The sequence below is a fragment of the Physeter macrocephalus genome, chromosome 11 (assembly GCF_002837175.3).
Source record: "Physeter macrocephalus isolate SW-GA chromosome 11, ASM283717v5, whole genome shotgun sequence".
Classification (NCBI taxonomy): Eukaryota; Metazoa; Chordata; class Mammalia; order Artiodactyla; family Physeteridae; genus Physeter; species Physeter macrocephalus.
This window is the reverse complement of record NC_041224.1, coordinates 45089026-45106994: the sequence shown is the minus strand read 5'-3', so window position 1 is coordinate 45106994 and position 17969 is coordinate 45089026. Positions and strand designations below refer to the sequence as shown.

The window sequence follows — 17969 nt, the reverse complement described above, 5'->3', positions numbered from 1 at the left end:
ATTGAAACTCTGGGGTTCTGCCTCTTTCTTAGGTCCTGGGATAGGCACTCTGGATACCACCCAAGAGTTCATCTATGGCAGACTCTTGCTAAATTACCTAATTTAGCTTCCAGGATCTTTTTACTACACCTCAATTCAACCACTTTTGATGTTTTATTCAAGGCACTGAGCTAGGTAGGCACTGCTGGAGCTAAAAAGGATGAGTAAGATCTAGTTATACCTCCCAGGAGTATGTATAGAGGAGATAAGTACATGACACAAAACACGAGTTAAATGCTAAAAAAGAGGTACAAACCACCTTGATATTCAATGGAGAAACAATAACAATTGGGCAGTTGGGGGAGGGGGACAGGTGGGAAGAATCAGGAAAGATCTTATTTTGGGATGTATCATTTGGGATGGACCTTAATATTTTCTTAAATGTAGACAGAGAGCATTGGAAGAGTGGGGTTACAAGTGGAGGTTATAGCATATGCAAGGCACGAGGGTAAGAAGTTCAAGTGGCAGGAGTCTATGGAGTTTGCAGGATGAGTTGTAGATGGGGTACAGCCAGAGCATGAATAATAAAAATGGAAATAAGAGTTGAATGCCAGTGTGAGTTAATACTGCTGTCCACAGGGAGCCACTGAAGAATTTTTGAGCGGGAGGGTGATTCGGGGTCCACGTGTTCCTCCCCCACTCTCGTCCTGTCGCTTAAACTCTAGTTCCTTTGCCTCTGTCCAGCACAGCAACATATCAAAACTTCAGCCAATGAATCAAACTTCCAGTCTCCTAACCTGCCTGTAGGGTACTTCCTCCTGGAGAGCTGTCCAGAGTACAACAGAATCCTGAGCGCTAGAATCTAGTAAATGCGCACCCACTCTGTGTAGAATACGATCGGAAGCCAGAAAGTTGAGGAGAGGGTGTTCAGATAAAGACTACAGATAAGAGGTCATTGATGGCGTTAATGACAAAACTTTGGGGAGTCATGATTTCAGGGTATCAAAGAGGAAACTAATAAGAAAAAATTGGGTGCAGATAGTAAATTCTAAGCAGTGAGCCAGGAGAATGGACGGTAGCTAGACAGACCTTCAAGGCAGCACAGGACTAAAATTGGCACTGGTGTGCAATGAAGAGTGAAAGCAAAGCAACTGGAGGGTTAGTTTGAGGTCAGCCACCTGGCCTTAGAAGCACTATCCCCCCTGGAGTGTTGAGCACACCGGACCCTCCAGGCTGTTGAGATGGGCCTGGAGAAACTGTGTGTGTTTAATGGTCTTAATGTTTTCTGTGAGGTCCTGGGGTAATCGGGTGGGAGAGGGAAGTACCCTTGGCTGGGGGAGCTTGAAGGTCTGAGAAAGCTGGCGCCTGCTGGGGAATCAATAAAGGAGGCAGAGCAAAGCTTTGGTGTTTTGCTGTGGACAGGGTAGGGCTCTAACCAGGCTGTGTCGGCCCAGCGCGGGGTTCCCTCCGGGGCCGAGGGCGCCTAGGGATGGGGCCCCGTAGCTCCACGGCGAGGGGCCTTAGCGCGCCCCGCTCCTCGCACCGCAGGGCCAGCTGGGTCCCGGCGCGCAGGGTGGAGCCGGGGCGTCGGCGGGGCAGCAGCCGGAGCTCGTTTCGCTCTCCTCCCTGCAGGTGCGCTGGGGAAGGCGGGACGCGTAGGAGCAGGTGCCCGCCATGGCCGGTCTGCAGCTTTCCACCGCGGCCTCCAGCCCGCCGTCCCAGCGGAACGGCCTTCCGCAGCCCCTGTGAGGAGGAAGAGGAGGCGGCGGCGGACGAGGCGCCGCCCTCTTGGCGAGCTTCCCGACCCGGCGGCCTCCGCAGGACCCATGGCTGATTCCTCGCCCGAGCGGTCCCTGCGGGCAGGCGGACCCCGCGCGCCCCGGCCCTCGGCCCCCTCGCCGCCGCCACCGTCGCGCTCGCTCTCCGAGGCCGAGGAGGCCGAGCTGTCGCTGAGCCTGGCGCGCACCAAGACCCGCTCGTACGGCAGCACGGCCAGCGTGCGGGCGCCGCTGGGCGCCGGCGTCATCGAGCGCCATGTGGAGCACCGGGTCCGCCCCGGCGACACGCTGCAGGGCATCGCGCTCAAGTACGGAGTCTCGGTGAGCAGTACTGGCGGCTGCGGGCGGGGGCGCAGCGAGTAGCGGGGCGTAGGGGAGGCAGCCAGCTGTCCCCTGGCGGCTCGGCCCTGAGCGCTCGCGCAGCGCGCGCTGCCGGGACAGCTACGGTCGCCAGAGACTGTCCTGCAGCCAGAGGGGCGGGCCGCCAAGGCTCCCTCCCTGGGTGGGTGCAACCAGTTCTCGATGCCCTGCCCGCACTCGGACTGGATCTGCCGCGTGAGGAAGGAAGGTCAAAGAGGACCAGGGCGTTGGCACCCTGGGAGCCAAATTCGCCCGATTTTGAGTTCTGGTCGTACTGCTATATATTTCCTGAAAGCAGAACTGAGGTGCGGACTTGGGCAGAGAATTTTGTTTTCTGGGTAAACAAGCGCTGTGATGAGTCAGGAAGGGTACAGTTGTTCCCGCAGGATGGTTCTGTTTCTATTGATTATGCTTCTTTATTTAGAAGTGAAATTACACCCTTGGGCTCACTGGCAACTGTGAATGTGACTCCTGTCGCTAAGCAGCGGCCAAGAATGTGGTCTAGGTGAGCTGCAGAGCTGTGTTTATTATAAATTTATAAGTGTGTGTGTCTTGGGCCTATTGCATTACACCTCTGGAAGGAACATGGAAAGCTGAGGGAACATGTTGTTTCATTAAAATTACTTATAATTAACTCTGAACTATGTGATGGCCTTTTTACATTTGAGTTCTATATCAGTTTTCAATGTTCTTTCCTGAAGCATCCTAGACAGCAATGGGAAGAAAGGTGATCTTATCTTTATCTTTCTCTTTAAGTGAAACTCTTTCTGGCCCTTCACCAGTGACAGAGACTGAGTCATCTCCTTTGCACACCCACGCTGGTATGTGTTTACCTGGCAGGTCCTTCCATCCCTTAAACATTTTGAGAGCAGGGATCTTGCTGTACAGGCATGTACTGAAGACTTCATGCCATGGTTAGTCCTATTCCACCCTCTTGGGAGTTTCTAAATGTGAACATAGAATTCAATTCTTGTATTTGCATTCATGGGGCCTGGTTTGAGTCAGAGCCAGAGGAGAGCAGCGTTGGGAAGTATCAGCAGCTACTTTCTGCCTGCTGTGTGCCAGGCATTGCATTTGTCTTGTTCCATCTTGTTCTTATTCAATTTGATTTTCCTAGTAAGCCTTGGAGATAGGTGTAATTAATCTCCTTTTTACAGATGTGAAGGTGGATGAGAGGTAAGGATGTTTTCCAAGTATGCTTATTCATTGAGACCAGCTTGAATTAGCACAGTGACAAAGCATTTGCTTTGCTCTAGGTATTACTTCTGATTTCCATCCTTATTTTTATCCTAGTCTTATCAAGAGCTCTCTTAGCATCTTGATTACTGAAGAAGGGAGGTCTTTTCTGTCTGGTTTCTGTGCATCTTATCTACTAGGCCAGGCTGACTGCACCTAGGAATCCATGATACCCAGAGAAGTGTTGTTTCCCTGGTCCCTACCCACAGCAATCTCTCTGCATCTCACTGCTCTCCATGACTTCATTTGGGTTGCTTAGAGCTCCCGAACATCTGCTCACTACGGTTCTCCACCTTTGATCAAATGCTTTCTTTCTTTTTTTAAAAAATAAATTTATTTATTTATTTATTTATTTTTGGCTGTGTTGGGTCTTCATTGCTGAGTGCGGGCTTCTCACTGCGGTGGCTTCTCTTGTTGCGGAGCACAGGCTCTAGGTGCACAGGCTTCAGTAGTTGTGGCTCGCAGACTCAGTAGTTGTGGCTCGAAGGCTCTAGGGTGCAGGCTCAGTAGCTCTAGAGCGCAGGCTCAGTAGTTGTGGCGCAGGGGCTTAGTTGCTCCGCGGCACGTGGGATCTTCCCAGACCAGGGCTCAAATCCGTGTCGCCTGCATTGGCAGGCGGATTCTTAACCACTGCGCCATCAGGTAAGTCCTGATCAAATGCTTTCTAATTCCTGTTTTCACTGATGTAGATCCTGTTACTTATAAATTTATCCCTTTTCATTAAAGCATAAATCAGGGTTTTCATTACCTTTATAAAGACTTGATTTTGAGATGTGAAGCTCAAGTGTAATGAATTGGGAACTATAATCTGTAGCCGCAGACAGTCTGTTTCCGGGTTTCTCAACTGCAGCCCTATTGCTACTATGGACTGGATAATTCTTTGTCTTGGGGGCCTGTTCTGTGCATTGTAGGATGTTTAGCAGCATCTCTGGCCTCTGCCCACTAGATACCAGTAGCACTGTCCCCCTCCCCCCCATCCAGAAATAGCCAGATATTCCCTGAGAAGCACTCACTGTTGGTTGAGAATCACTGGTTCTCATTTACTTTGGACCCTGAACTCTAGTTGATGAAATTGTTAGAGACTCTTTCCACTGGTTCTATAGAACTAGTGAAAGTGAAGATAATCACCATAACAGTGAAGTGATATTCTTGCACATATTAACTACAGACATTAATCGGATTTACTCATTGAAATTGATATTTTAGGTGGAAGTTAAAAAGGCAGACATTTTTTTTTCATTCCCCGACTGAATAGAAAGAAGTTGAGTGAGTTAAGTTTCTAATATTGACTGCCAAGATCACCCACATCGTATTTAGACTGTTTTTGGTTTTTTTTTTTGGCTGCACGGCATGGGGGATCCTAGTCGCCCCTCCCAGCCCCAGGGATCCAACCCACGCCCCCTGCAGTGGAAGCTCCGTGTCCCAGCCACTGGACCACCAGGGCAGTCCCACCCACATTGTATTTAAATTAGTGTTTAAAGGAGTAGGTGATGAGATGTTGGAAATTTAGAGCCTACCTTGAACCTGCTGGATCAGAATATCCAGTAAAGGAGCCCAGGAAAGTTCCTGTTTTACAAGCAGGGCCTCTTTGCTCTTTCCCAATGCACTGTCCCTTCTTGGGGGCTTTGCCCTTGCTGTCCCATCCATCTCTCGGGAACATTTTCCCTGATAGCTGCATGCAGGGCCACAGGTACGTGCAGATGTGGGACCTGTGTAGTCACATAGGCCCCATGCTTAGAAGAGCCCTGCACTTAATGCTCTGCTGTTGCTGTCTTGAAATTTTTAATAATTTGTGAACAAATGCCCCACATTTTCACTTTTCTCTGGGACCTACAAATCACGGTAGCTGATATTGGCTGTGTGACTTGCTCCCTCACTGCCTTCAAGTCTGCGTAAATGTCTCCTCTCTGAGGCCTTCCTGACAGTGCACTCCGTGTCAGACTGCAGCCCTCCCTCATCCTGGTGTCCCTCCCCCCCCTTTCCTGTTTTGTTTTCCCAACAGTGTTTATCATTCATCTGATTTTTCTTTCCTCTTTTTTTCCCAGCTTCTACATTTCTGGTGATACATTAGTGAATAAATAAAAATCCATGCCCTCATGGAGCTTATATTTTAGTCAGTGGAGACAGTTAGTAAAGAACAGAATAGGTTATATATCAGGTATTGATAAGCAAAATGGAAAAAAAATTAAGCAGGGAAAGGAGACAGGGCTGCTGGAGGTGGCTGCAATTTCAAATGGTGTGGCGGTGGAAGACCTCACAGAGAGAAACTGAAACTGCTGGGGATGCATTGAGAAACTATTAAATGTAATTCAAATCTCAGACACAGACTTGCTTGGGCTGGAATTTCCTGGGCTTTGCTTATCTCCACTGAGACATTCAGTCTCCTCCCCCAGCCCAGGATTCTAGATTTTGCTACAGCTTTTGTGGTGATCCCAGCTCCTTTTAGTTGGAGGCAAGCCTCTGGAGGGAACTGACCAGCTCCAGGCAGCTGCTGTGAACTTTCTGTTAGAAAGCCCTGTATATAAACAGAAAGTGGGTGAGAGGCAGTGAGGGAAACTGTTATTTACACAAACTTTTTCTTCATCTTTTTGTTACCCCCTGGAAACTTCCCTGTCCTCTACCCTCTCCAGACCATTGCCCCCCCATATCCTGAGTCATTTCCTGTCCAGTTTTATTCCCGGGGACTTCTCTTTCTCCTCCAATGAGCTGCTAAGCCCACTTGCTTCTTCACACTTCTCCTATCAGATGTCACCTTGCTGAGAAAAGGTGAAATGATTATCATTTTAGGGGGAACAAGTGCAGTGAGTTAGAAATATAAGTGTATATAAATCTTTTGTGTTTATAACTTTAGCTCCTGCTCTTGCTGGAAATTGTTGACCTTTGCTGGTCAAAGGGAAGAGAACGGTAACTAAGTAGTGCCACCTGTTGTAAGAAGTATGGTAAAGTAGCCCTTAGTAGTTTTAGGTTTTAATAGATTCTCATGCATTCTTTATTTAAAAACAGCTTTATTGATGTATAATTTACATATTACAAAATTCCCCCATCTTAAGTGTACAATTCAAGGACTTTTAGTAAATTTACAGAGTGGTGCAACCCTCACCACAATCCAATTTTAGAACAGTTCCATCACCCTGAAAAGATCCCTTACTCCCTGTTCTCTGCTCTTGTCCCAGATAACCATGAATCGGCCTTCTAATCTATAGATTTGCCTTTTCTGGACATTTCATAAATGGGATCTCATATATTCTTCTGAGATAGCATGGAAAAGAAAAAATCCTTTCCCTTATTAGCACATGGCAATGGAGGAGGCTGATCGCCCACCAACACCTAGCACTTAATAGGAGACAGCGGGGCGAGGAGGTTGAATCCAGCACTTACTAGAACATGATCTTGAGAGAATGCTTTAATGTTTTAAGTCTTTTTCTCTATAATGATGATAATAATCAAATGAGAGTTGTGTGTATATGGAAATATTCCATAAGCAGCACAGTGCTGTGTAAATGTTAGTTATCATGGGTCCTGAAATGTTTTCAGAAGAGTTTGTCTTTTTTTTAAGGAATGGAGAGGAAGAAAAAGAAGCTTTGAATGTTGCATTCCCAGTTAGGCAGGTGGCCTAATGAAGCTGATGGAAAGTAGCCTTTGGGGAGAGTTCTTGATCATGCCCAGCAGCAGCTATTGAGATAACTTGGGGGCGGGGGACATTTTGTGAGTTCCCTCCAGAGTGAATTCACCCTTACAAATGTATTTACAGGGGAGTCATTTTAAACAAGTTGTTGATGGTATTTGTTCTACCTGATTTCACCAGGGTCGACCTTGTGGCCATCCTGTCAGCTCTTACTTGATTATTCCATAAATTGTTTCTTAGTAAGCAGATGGTAAATTTCACTGAATCATGCTACTCAATCCTGATTAGGAGAGAGTTTTAAAATGAAAGCATTTGTTTGCTGTATCTCCCCCACTAGTCATTCGCTCTCAAGAAACTGAGGGTAGTTCTGCATTACTTTGAAAAGGTCACACTTTCTACTCTCAGTGTTCACTGGGTAGTAGGAGATATTGAACAGAGGGCAGGTGGTAAAGCTGTAGAGTTTTTCAGCTCTTCCTTGTATTGGATCATGACTTTTCTTAGTTTTGTGTGAGGTGAAATTCCCAGAACATTAGACCCATCCAAGTTCAGATAAAAGTATAAAACATTCCAAAGCAAATTAAAATATCATTTCACTGTTTGGGATTATTTATATTTCTTATCTGTGCTATTGCAGTTTCTTGCATAACTGGGCTTCCTGTTTCCACTGATGCCTCTTTCTTACCAATCCATTTTCCATAAAGCTGCTGGAGTGATATTCAAATCATGTCACTCCCTTCGTTTACCCTCCAATGGCTTCCCATCACATTTAAAGTAAAATCCAAATTTTATTTATTATATGAGTGGCCTGCAGCTTGCTCATTACTATTTCAGCCACACCATTTTTTCCTGCTCTGGGGCCTTTTAATTACTCTTTCTGGAAGGACTTCTTCTTTTTTTTTTCTCTGGCTTTTTGCGTGGCTGGTTTCATTCCTTAACTACACTACTGGTAATAGAGTTTGGAGCCTATGGTTGTAAAGGAGAACAAGTTAAGATCAAATTAAATACCTTATAAAAAAAACGCTCACACCTCAGGGCAGTGACAATATATTATGTTATTCATCTGGGCTTGTTTATATGAAATTTTCTTATATATTTTTACTTTGTGGGAGAAATATTTTTTATGGAGAGAAAATTCCTACCTCCTTCCTCCTCATTTGCTGAATACATGTTAGGATCTGCCCTTGTTGCCTTCTCACTTTTAACCAAGTTTAATGATAGTTGCTAACATTGTTGAGTGCTTCCTGTGTGCCATGCATTGTTCTCAGTGTTTTACATGAATTAACTCATTTAATTCTCATAATAATCATATTGTGTGGAAAGTACTATTTTCCTTACGTTACAGAAAAGAAAATAGACATAGGGGATGATTAGAAAGTGGTAAAGCCAGGATCTGAACCTAGAAAGTATGGCCCCAGAGCCCTTGTTTCTAACTACTACCTTATATTAACCTCTTTTATCTGTTTTCACCTTCAGTTTCAAATCTGCCCATCCTTAGATTGGTTCCCACCTTGATGCCAACTATGTCTGGATATCCCTGATGTCCTTGATGCTGGCAACCATGTGTCAGCTTAGAGTCTAGACCATAAGGGTCAACATACACCTTAAATGCTTGCTGGCAATGCTGAGATGGAGAAGAAGCAGTCCCTGACATTGGGAAGCTCATAGACTTGTTAAAAGAGGCAGTTCTATTGGTGAATCAATGGTAGAATGGCATGCACGAGAGCTAGGAGAGCCCTGCCCTTCGCTCCCTGTGGACTCCCTGACTACACCCAGCCTCTTACTCAGTCCATTTGTCTTGTGCTTCCTGTCTTCGGCCGCTTGCCTGGCTATGATGGCCTGTCTTGCTCTGAGTGATGGATGTATCAGGGTCCCCACAGAATACATTTAGCGCACTGAAAGGGTGTGGCCAGAGAGGGTTTAATGCAGGGACATTTACAGAAGTGTGAATAGGATTAAGAGAACCAGGAAGGGATGGTGCAGCACCCGAGACTAGCAACAGCAGGGAGACATTACCCCTAGGGCTGAGGGCCAGGGGAAGGAGTGGGGTACCCGACACCGAGGAGAACAGGAGGAGTGGACAAGGGGCTGCCTGGTAGGAACTCTGCTGTAGAGGGATGCAGGCACCAGAGTCATGGTGTGGTTGTTCTGCTGGTGCCTTCCTTGGGAACCCTGACTGGAATTCCAAGAACAAGGGGGTTTGGGGGGTGTAGTTCTGAAGAGGTCAGCCTCCTGCAGTTAGAACAAGTTCAAGAAGACCGGGGGATGGATTGGGAGGTGAGGGTGGGTTTAAAGGGAGAATAACCAACACAACAGATAACTTACCACCCCTTTCTGGTTACTTCTCTGGGTTCATCTTTTATGCCTGTTTCTCTGACCTGTATTAATTAATTAATTAATTAATCCATCCATCCATCCATCCTAAGCACTTAGTGTGCATAAGATCTTTGTTAAACCTGGGAGGCTATAGAAAAAACAGGTCTTGACCTGAGGAAATTCACAGTTAATGGCTGATGTTCCCAGCCCAGCTTCAGCAATCAGATCCGGGTGTTCCTGGCTGTTTCTGTCTCCCATCATTATGCCCAGGAAACAGTGTCTATTAGCAGTTGTAGGCCCCTGCCAATAAGTATTTCAAGGGCACTGTATCAGTGAGGGTTCTTTCATTTACAAGTGACAGAAAACTCAAGTTGGCCTAAGCAATAAAAACAAAACAGAGTGGCATTTACTGGCTCCTTACTGGAACTGAAGGGTGCGAGGGTATTCTGGCTTCAGGCTTTGATTCAGTGGTCTGATCGCTCTCCTTCAAGGTGGCATTGTTGTTAGGTCCCTTGTGGTGGAAGGATGGCTGCCAGCAGCTCCAGGCCCGTCTCTTTCTTACAGAAAAAATAGAGGTCCTTCACCTCCCAGACTCAGCAGAAGCCTCCTCGCATCTCTGAATTGTTCCGAGATGGGACTGTGACCTTTCAGGAGCCTGGGCACCGTGATGCTTCAAAGGGCAGGAATGAGTCATGTGCTCACCCTGGAGCCAGGGGAGGGCTCAGTGCCCCTGGAAGCCCTTATACAAAGAGAGATGGAAGACGTGGATGCTAGGTGGTGAAAACAAGAGGTACTAAAGGCAGATTAGGGTATACCTGAACCTGCTATGGATAAGTTTTCAAGTTCTTTAATACGCTCAAATCTAAGCCTAAACTAGACCGGAGATACGTAGGATTTTTAGATGTTAATTCTGTCTCTAAAAATGTACCTGCCTATTCGTGTTCTCTCTCACCCTTGCCTTCTCTCCTTTAACTAGAAACTAGAACATAAAAGACCACCCTACACAAAAGATACTTTAAAGTAGTATCTTTAAAAGAAAAAAGAAAGCATTGAATGTACTATTTGTGTGGATTCAGCTTTTAGCTAGAAAGCAGGAGGAACAGGGCCCATTTTATTCAACCATTATTTTTCCAGGCTCTTTGAAGCGGAAATCTAATTTTTTCACTCAGTCGATTTGGCATTAAAGGATCCCAGAATTGGGTTTCATTAGTCATGCACTTTAATCTTGGTGTTGTATGGGCTTTAGAGTCAGACGGAAATTCTGGCTCATACAGTTGCGGAGCTATATGCACTTGGTCAAATCAGTCATCTCTTGTGTACCTTAATTTTTTCATGGGAAAATGGACAGTAAGTACCATTTACTGCTAAATTGTCTCTCCCTTTCACATCTATATCTTTACACCTACATCTGTATCCTCTATGCATATACATGTATAAACTCTCATTTAATCCTTCCAACAACCCTGTGAAGGGTAGATGATACCTGTTTTACACATGAGGAAATAGGCTCAATGAGAGAAGTAACATGCTTATGTTCAGACAGTTCGTGTTGGTGGAGCTGGGATTTGAAACTAGCTCTGTCACATTCCCAAGCCTGCGTGCTTAGCTGTTGTACCAAGCTGTCTTGGTAACAATACCTCACAAGAAAAGTAGAAGGTACAGTGCATGTAAAGAACCTAGCATGGTGCAAGTTCCCAGGCTAGTTGGGTGGAGAAGTCTGCAGATGCATGATAGTCTGGTGTGATGAACATGAGGGTAGGTATTTCTCTGACAGCTCTGCAAGAGTCCTGACTGCACTTAACCCACATTTGTGGACTTAGGCATGCCACTTAACTCCCTTGAGTCTCCCTTTCTTCATCTGTAAAAAGGAGGTGATAATATCTAGCTTGCAGTTCTGTTAGCAAAGTTAAATGAGGTAACATATGTAAATTCCATGCCCCCTTTCACCCCTACCTGCTATCCCCATTTCTTTGGTTTGGAGGAATTCACAGGGTATGAAAGAGTTTGAAGTTTTGAAACCTGTATTAAATTCTAGCTTCTTCATCTGCTGGTTGTATGATGATTCCATGGTACACAATCTCCTTGAGTTTTGTTTCTTTTATTTGAAAAGTAGATCTTCAAATACCTAATCCGTAAGGTAGAAAAAATAAGATACTCTATGTAAAGTGCTCCCTACCTCTTTTCCTTACCTGTCCCACTTCTACCCGTTCTTCAAGGTCCATCTAAAGTCAAAAGAATCAAAATCAGAGCCCCACCTTCTCCGTGAGGCCTTTCTTAATGACTGCAGCCCCAGCCTACACCATTCTACCTAATTCTCGTTGTACTTTTTTCTTTACCACCTCCTGTATCCATTAAATTTACCAAACACAATTCTAGAGATGGGAAGCACTCCATAAGGAAAATCACAGCACTAAGAATTTTGTTTTTTTAAATCAGATAATAGAAATGTTAAAATAAGATTGAAGTGTATTAAATAAGTGCTAAATATTCTACATTTTTTAACTTCAGGGATTTAAGGTTGCTTGGTAAAAGCTGCCTTGTAGGGGAGATAATATAGCAGGGGAAAAACTAGTCTTTCTTCTTATAAAATTGTGAAAGAGAATTTTCTGGCACCTCTTGAAATAACTGGGGGTATCTGGGGAGGTGACTAACCCCGAATTATGAATTTCAGATCCAGAGATAGCATTGCACACATTTTGCTTCTGAATATTTTTATTTTGTGTTGTATATAATAAACCCTACTTTTGGGTTTATTTATATGTAACTCTGTTGCTTTTTTAAAATATTTTAGATGGAGCTGATTAAAAGGGCAAATAAACTGTTTACCAATGATTGTATATTTCTGAAGAAAACTTTGAACATCCCAGTTATATCAGAGAAGCCTTTGCTGTTTAATGGACTTAACTCAATAGATTCTCCAGAAAATGAAACTGTTGATAGTTTTTCTCATGAAGAAGACCTGGTAGCGGCTGGGGAAGACCTTTCCCCTCCCAGTCCTCAAGAATCTGATGCTCAGCCCATGCAGCCCGAGGAAGTGTCAGCCAGAGATTTCCTGCAGAGGCTGGACTTGCAGATTAAGTTATCAACACAGGCAGCCAAGAAACTAAAGGAAGAGAGCAGGTAAAAATATGCTGGAAAAATGTCAGAGGCTGAACAAATTACTCTTAAGATGTCCTTGCTTGGTCAAATTCTCTTTTCTTTTTTTGCTTTAAAAGCTAGGTTTTAATTCTAGACAGGCATTTTTAATGTATAAAGTCTAAACAGAGCTACTGCATTCTGCATAAAGCTTTATCTGTTGCAATGCTTTTGTTTTTGTTACTTCTTATTAAAAGTTTACTTCTTTGCTTTAATAGCATAACTGTCCAGCTAGCAGTTCTGGAGAGCATCCAAGTAGACATCTAGTTGACACCATCAGGGGAAGCAGTGCCCTAGAGATTACTTGAAAAATACTGTTCTTTATAAAACTTGCCAAAGACATTTATTACTTGTTACCAGGTGTTTCCTATATAAGAGCTCATGTGAGCTTTTTTTCTTTGTTCTTTAATTTGGTACTAGGGCAAAACTTTCTCTCTCCTATAGAATTGGTTTCCTCCTTCCTTTATCATTCCAAGAATGGCACAACCTATTGTGTTTTCTTTTTTGCCCTGGCTACCAGGAAGCTTGCAGCCAAAATTGGTCCTCAGTTCAACTACTACAGTATTGCTGATGGTTAATATATTTGAATCCTTCTCCTTTCCTTAGTCGTGATTTTTAATTTCTACTTTATTCATATTATATGTATGCCTTTTGTTGTAGGTACCTCAAATCCTTTTGAGAAAGAGGTAGAATATTAAAAATATAAACAAATATAAATGTGAATATAATTAATTTATAATTTAATATAAATTTATATAATATAAACAAATACAAATATATAACAAGTACCGTTCTTTATTCCAATAACTGAGACAGCAGTAAAATGGGGACAATGAAGTATTCCTTAGTGAGTGTTTGCATTTCGTGCAACTTTCAAGGCATGCATGACATTATAAGTTGATATAACTCCTGCCCTTCTTTGGCAAGTGGATATTAAGTTGTATAATGAATATGTGTGTTAGTTATCTGAGTACAGTTTTTAAACACTGATTTATGCTGTGTTTCTTTTTTTCAGAGATGAAGAAAGTCCCTTTGCAGCTTCCCTCTATCACAGTTAGATGATCGCGGGGCATAATCTAACCTGGGTTAAGAGATGGTTTGATAAATAAAGAAACCAACAACCGATGATTCAGAAGCATCCCTTTTGGATTCTCATAGCGTACATCTTTAAATCACAATTACGTAATTCCACCTACAGCAATTGCACTGAAGTCACTAGCTCCTTCTGGTTTTCTATGATTTTCAGTCTTTATTATGGCATGATAGCAAAATTGTATCTTAAAGCTCATCACTTTTGCAAGCGGTGGTAGTTTTTAGACTAGCTTTTGTAAATACTAGTTGACATAAAGCCACAAAGACTGTTTACATATTCAAGGTAAAAATGTTTATTTCCTGAGAAATCCTAATTATGTGAAAAACATGGTTGCTGTTTAAGTGATGCTGATTTTGCTATGTGTTTATAACTTAAATGCTATATATATATATATTTCGATATGTATTACATATTCTGTATTACTATAAAGAAACAAATTTTGTCTGCTATTTTGTAAAAATAAACTCCAAAAGACTGAATGAGAAAATAAACTATGTTTTCATCTTTTAGTCTTCAATTTTTTTCAACAAATGGGAATATTAAATTGATTTTTAAATTATAGTTTTAAATGGTGACAGCTTCTTTACTTTAAGGTCTTTATTATTATTACTGCAGTTTTTTTTGTTTTTTTTTGCGGTACGCGGGCCTCTCACTGCCGCGGCCTCTTCCGCCGCGGAGCACACGCTCCAGACGCACAGGCTCAGCAGCCATGGCCCACGGGCCTAGCCGCTCCGTGGCACGTGGGATCCTCCCGGAGCGGGGCACGAACCCGCGTCCCCGGCATCGGCAGGCGGACTCCCAACCACTGCACCACCAGGGAAGTCCATTACTGCAGTTTTGAAAAAGGTTTCAATAATCTAAAAGCAAATACATTGCAATTACTAGTAACCTTTGCATTTAAATAATATCTGACTTGGTGTGTTTCAGATATAGTGAAAATATGGAATATATCAAAAGAAGAAGTAAACAACACCATGACTGGACGCACTGGTGAATTTTAGCATAGATTTCACTGATAAGTCACTTTATAGAATGTTTTACAGCATTTTACAGTCAAATGCTCATTTGAATTGAAGGGTTAGGTTTTTATTCACATAATTTGTCTTAGTTTTTTTATATGTACAGGTTACAGCAGTAAAGTTTAAGCAATGTATTATTTGCAATTAAATTTTTTTAAATCTCCATTTCTATTCAAGTATCAGGTTAAATAAATCTTTAAGCTTCCACAAAAATTCCTTGTATTTATCCCTCACCAACATCCCAAAAGGAGTCTGCTTTCTGTGAGGCGAGAAGGACCTTGTTTCCCTTCTCTTCTCCCTCTTTTCTTTTTCCTCATTTTCTTCTCCCTGCCTTGCTCCTCCAGGTCTTCCATTAAGCAGGAAACAAGTGCCCTTAGGTGTTGGTGCAGCAGAACTTGTAGAACCAGAACTGCATATATCCACCCCTTGAGACTAACAGAGACATGAATGGGAAAACAGTAGCTGTTGGCCCATGTCTTGAATTTCTTGTTTGTTCATAACGTCCACAATCCCTTGTATTTTGGGGTTTTTTTCCTCATTTTTTCTCATGATAACCTCTGTTTTATTTCTCATGTTTCTTTTTCCTCACGTTATTATCATCTTTGCTATAGGGTGATCTCCTTGTCATGCTTTGCTATTTTCTTATATCCACCGCTACCTGAACTATGGGGAGGTAGTTGGAAAAGCAGAAAGCTAAAAGAAAAAAATAAAGGAAGGGAAACAGTTGTGTATGTAAGAAAAGGTCAAGGCCTCTAAAACAAAGTCCAGGGATTTTTTTTTTTAATGTTAATAGTTTTTATGCTATTTAACATAAAATAATCTGAAATTTGAGAGTAATCCAAAAGACACAAATCCAAAAACACTATCCAAAAGACATAAGTTCAAATTTGAAATGAAGACAACAATCTCAAAAACATTTTTCTGAGTATTTTATTTTTGCCTAAGGTCTCTCTTAGCAGTTCCTAGCCAAAACATCTCTTCCCTCATCTTCAAGTTACTAAAAACTGAATTCGCTGAGACCACAGTTGAAACGTCCTGGACTAGAGTTCTTTAGTCGCTGCCTTGCACACGGAAGTGCTGTGGAGGAGGGAACTAAGACAAGAACCTGGGTTCTAATCCTGGCTTTACCACTTCTTGGCCATTATAGTTTGAGCATGTCCAGTGCTCTTTTTGTGAACCTCATGTATGAAACAGGACTGAAGATCTCCCTTCTGTCCTGCTTATCAATAGGAGCTAATGAATGTCAATGTGCTCTGAAAGCTACAATGAACTCCCTTAGTAAATGTCTTATTTTTAAATATACTGCATAGATATTTAGATAAACTATAGAAAAGTGAATGGATAAAATGCTTGAGTCATAATCAGTTAATTCTCTTTAATGTAGAAGCAGCGTGTTTGGACTACAGGCCATGGTGAAGTCGAGTCAGCCATGTTGTCAAAGATGACTCATTCAAACAGCCTGACTCATTGTGCTTTGGCAAGTATAGTTCCGGCAAAGACGTTTTCAGTTCCCTGTCACCACTCACCGATGGGTATTGGCTTCTCTAGAACATACTGAGTTTTGTTTTTGTGTGTGTCAGGCTGTGGTTTTTGTTTTTGCAATTCTAGAGAGGGTGGGGAAGAGCAGCAGTGGTCTCCTCGCTGTGAAAACAGCCTGTTCTAGCTTTCCTGTATGTTCCCCGGTCCTCACCAAAAACTGAATATGAGGTAGGGATGTTCAAGACAGGTGTCAGAAGCCATCTGAAGTAGTGACAGCTGATATGCATAGCATTAAGTTATTTTTATGATTTTCAACTGAAATGTATAGAAAAATATTTTTGTAACTAATTTATACTGAATAATACATTTTCAAAGCATTCTTTGGTTTGTTAATTCAAAGCATTAACACTTCTGGAGGACCTTGGGTCACTGTGTGTTGTTTCCAGGACTGTGTTGGTGGTGGTGGCTGAGGAAGAGGGGTTGCAGGGATCTGACATTCATTAACCTTGTCCTCTAGGGAAACTCATCTACCAGCTTTGGTTCACAGGGGAGGGAATGATTTTTATCTCTATATCTACCCTACTTACTGGCCCTCTTGCTCTCTGTTGAGAAACCTTGGCTTGGATCAAATTCCGTTTAGATAACTCAGACCTGGCATCAATTTTTATCTTGCTTTATGTAGCGTTTATGACTTCATTTGTCTTGGAGAGTACATAGGTAGTATCCCTCTTAAGAGAAAAACTCAATGTCTGAAAACTCACCAATAGAAAATGTTGAGAGTTGGGGGGAATTGTTAATAAATCCAGCAAATCCTATGCCCATTTTTCAGGTTCCTTTCTGTGCCATTAGGCCTGATAAAGAGCCAGCAGGAGCAGGCAAAAAAGCAGATAGCTATACTTTAAGCTATAGAGGCTATGAGGAAATGTGAATTTATTTAAACTCCCAAAAGGGAAGAGGTATGGAAATGACATCTTATAACAGAGATATCCTATGAGGTGCTTTGGTACCCAGCATGCCTTGAAAACAGAACCCCCTAATTCTTCAGGGGGTGCTTGTATGTGTGACACCGTGGGATGAGGGTTCAGTTTTAAGTTCAGTCCATTACAGGCTTTTCCAAAGCAACATATATCTGCTTATAAAATGTAAATCTTTAAGGAAATAAGGATTCTATATACAAAATGTCAGCTTACATACAACTTTACTTTTTGGATAGTTTTTATGGCAAGAAAGCTATGTTTTAACCACTTCTAACAGATTAACTACTGTAAATTCAGCACTTTCTAATAATCCTTGGGTCAAAATAACTTTAATCACAGAATTAGAAGTGTTTTAAGCTACACTATGTTTTCTGAAACAGTTAAAAGACTCTTGGGTCATTTGCCATTTTTACAGGGTGCTGTAAATACGCTTAATGGCATCGGCTTCTTCTTTATCAAGGATGCCTTTCTCCACATAAGCATCAGCTTGTTGGTTGATGAAGTCCCTCATCTTTGAAAGGTCATAATCTGGAAAATATCATTAGAGTATCATGAGCAAAGATAAGGAAAGCACAGCCCATTACAGTGATTACCATTAAAGAAGAAGCATTTTGTAGAACATCATTATCATGCCCTATCTTTCACGTTGGAAGGCATTTTAGTTCTTGGCATTTGTGCTGTAGTTTGCAGCTTCACATCATGTTTACACGCATTATGTTATCCCATCTGCTCTTCATCACAACTTTTCGAGGTATTCAGGTGGGGAGAACAGCCCTCATTTGACCAGAGAGGGAACAGGCTCATAAACCAGGCCTTCGCAAACTTTAATATTTATAGCAATCACCTGGGGCTTTTGGAAAGTTGCAAATTTGTATTCAGTAGGCCTGAGGTGGTGCCCCAGATTCTGCATTTTAAACAAGGTCCAGGAGGTGCTGATGCTGCTGGTTCAGGAAACACACTTGGGGTAACAAGACT

At 42.7% G+C, this 17969-nt stretch overlaps 2 protein-coding genes across 6 annotated transcripts in view; one reads left to right on the top strand and one right to left on the bottom strand.

The window, feature by feature from the left end:
• Window positions 1-1800: 1800 nt before the first annotated feature.
• LYSMD2 (LysM domain containing 2) lies at window positions 1801-13997 on the top strand. 5 transcript variants are annotated; one of them, XM_007114388.3, is made up of 3 exons: window positions 1801-2078; window positions 12083-12411; window positions 13442-13997. In XM_007114388.3, the coding sequence occupies exons 1-3, from the start codon at window positions 1806-1808 to the stop codon at window positions 13482-13484; spliced, it is 645 nt and encodes a 214-aa protein (XP_007114450.2). In that variant the 5' UTR covers window positions 1801-1805; the 3' UTR covers window positions 13485-13997. The 5 variants fall into 5 exon arrangements, with proteins under 5 accessions (XP_007114450.2, XP_028351424.1, XP_028351425.1 ...); XM_028495623.1 differs by having other exon boundaries at window positions 1993-2065; window positions 13442-13931; XM_028495624.2 differs by lacking the exon at window positions 1801-2078 and adding an exon at window positions 2894-2938 and having other exon boundaries at window positions 13442-13931.
• A 2926-nt stretch (window positions 13998-16923) lies between these two features.
• The window catches only part of SCG3 (secretogranin III), a 38240-nt gene continuing 37194 nt past the window's right edge, over window positions 16924-17969 (bottom strand). Inside the window, exon 12 of the mRNA XM_007114387.2 lies at window positions 16924-17522. Within this exon, the coding sequence (XP_007114449.2) occupies window positions 17404-17522 (119 nt within the window). The 3' untranslated portion in view covers window positions 16924-17403. The remainder of the gene's footprint in view (window positions 17523-17969) is intronic.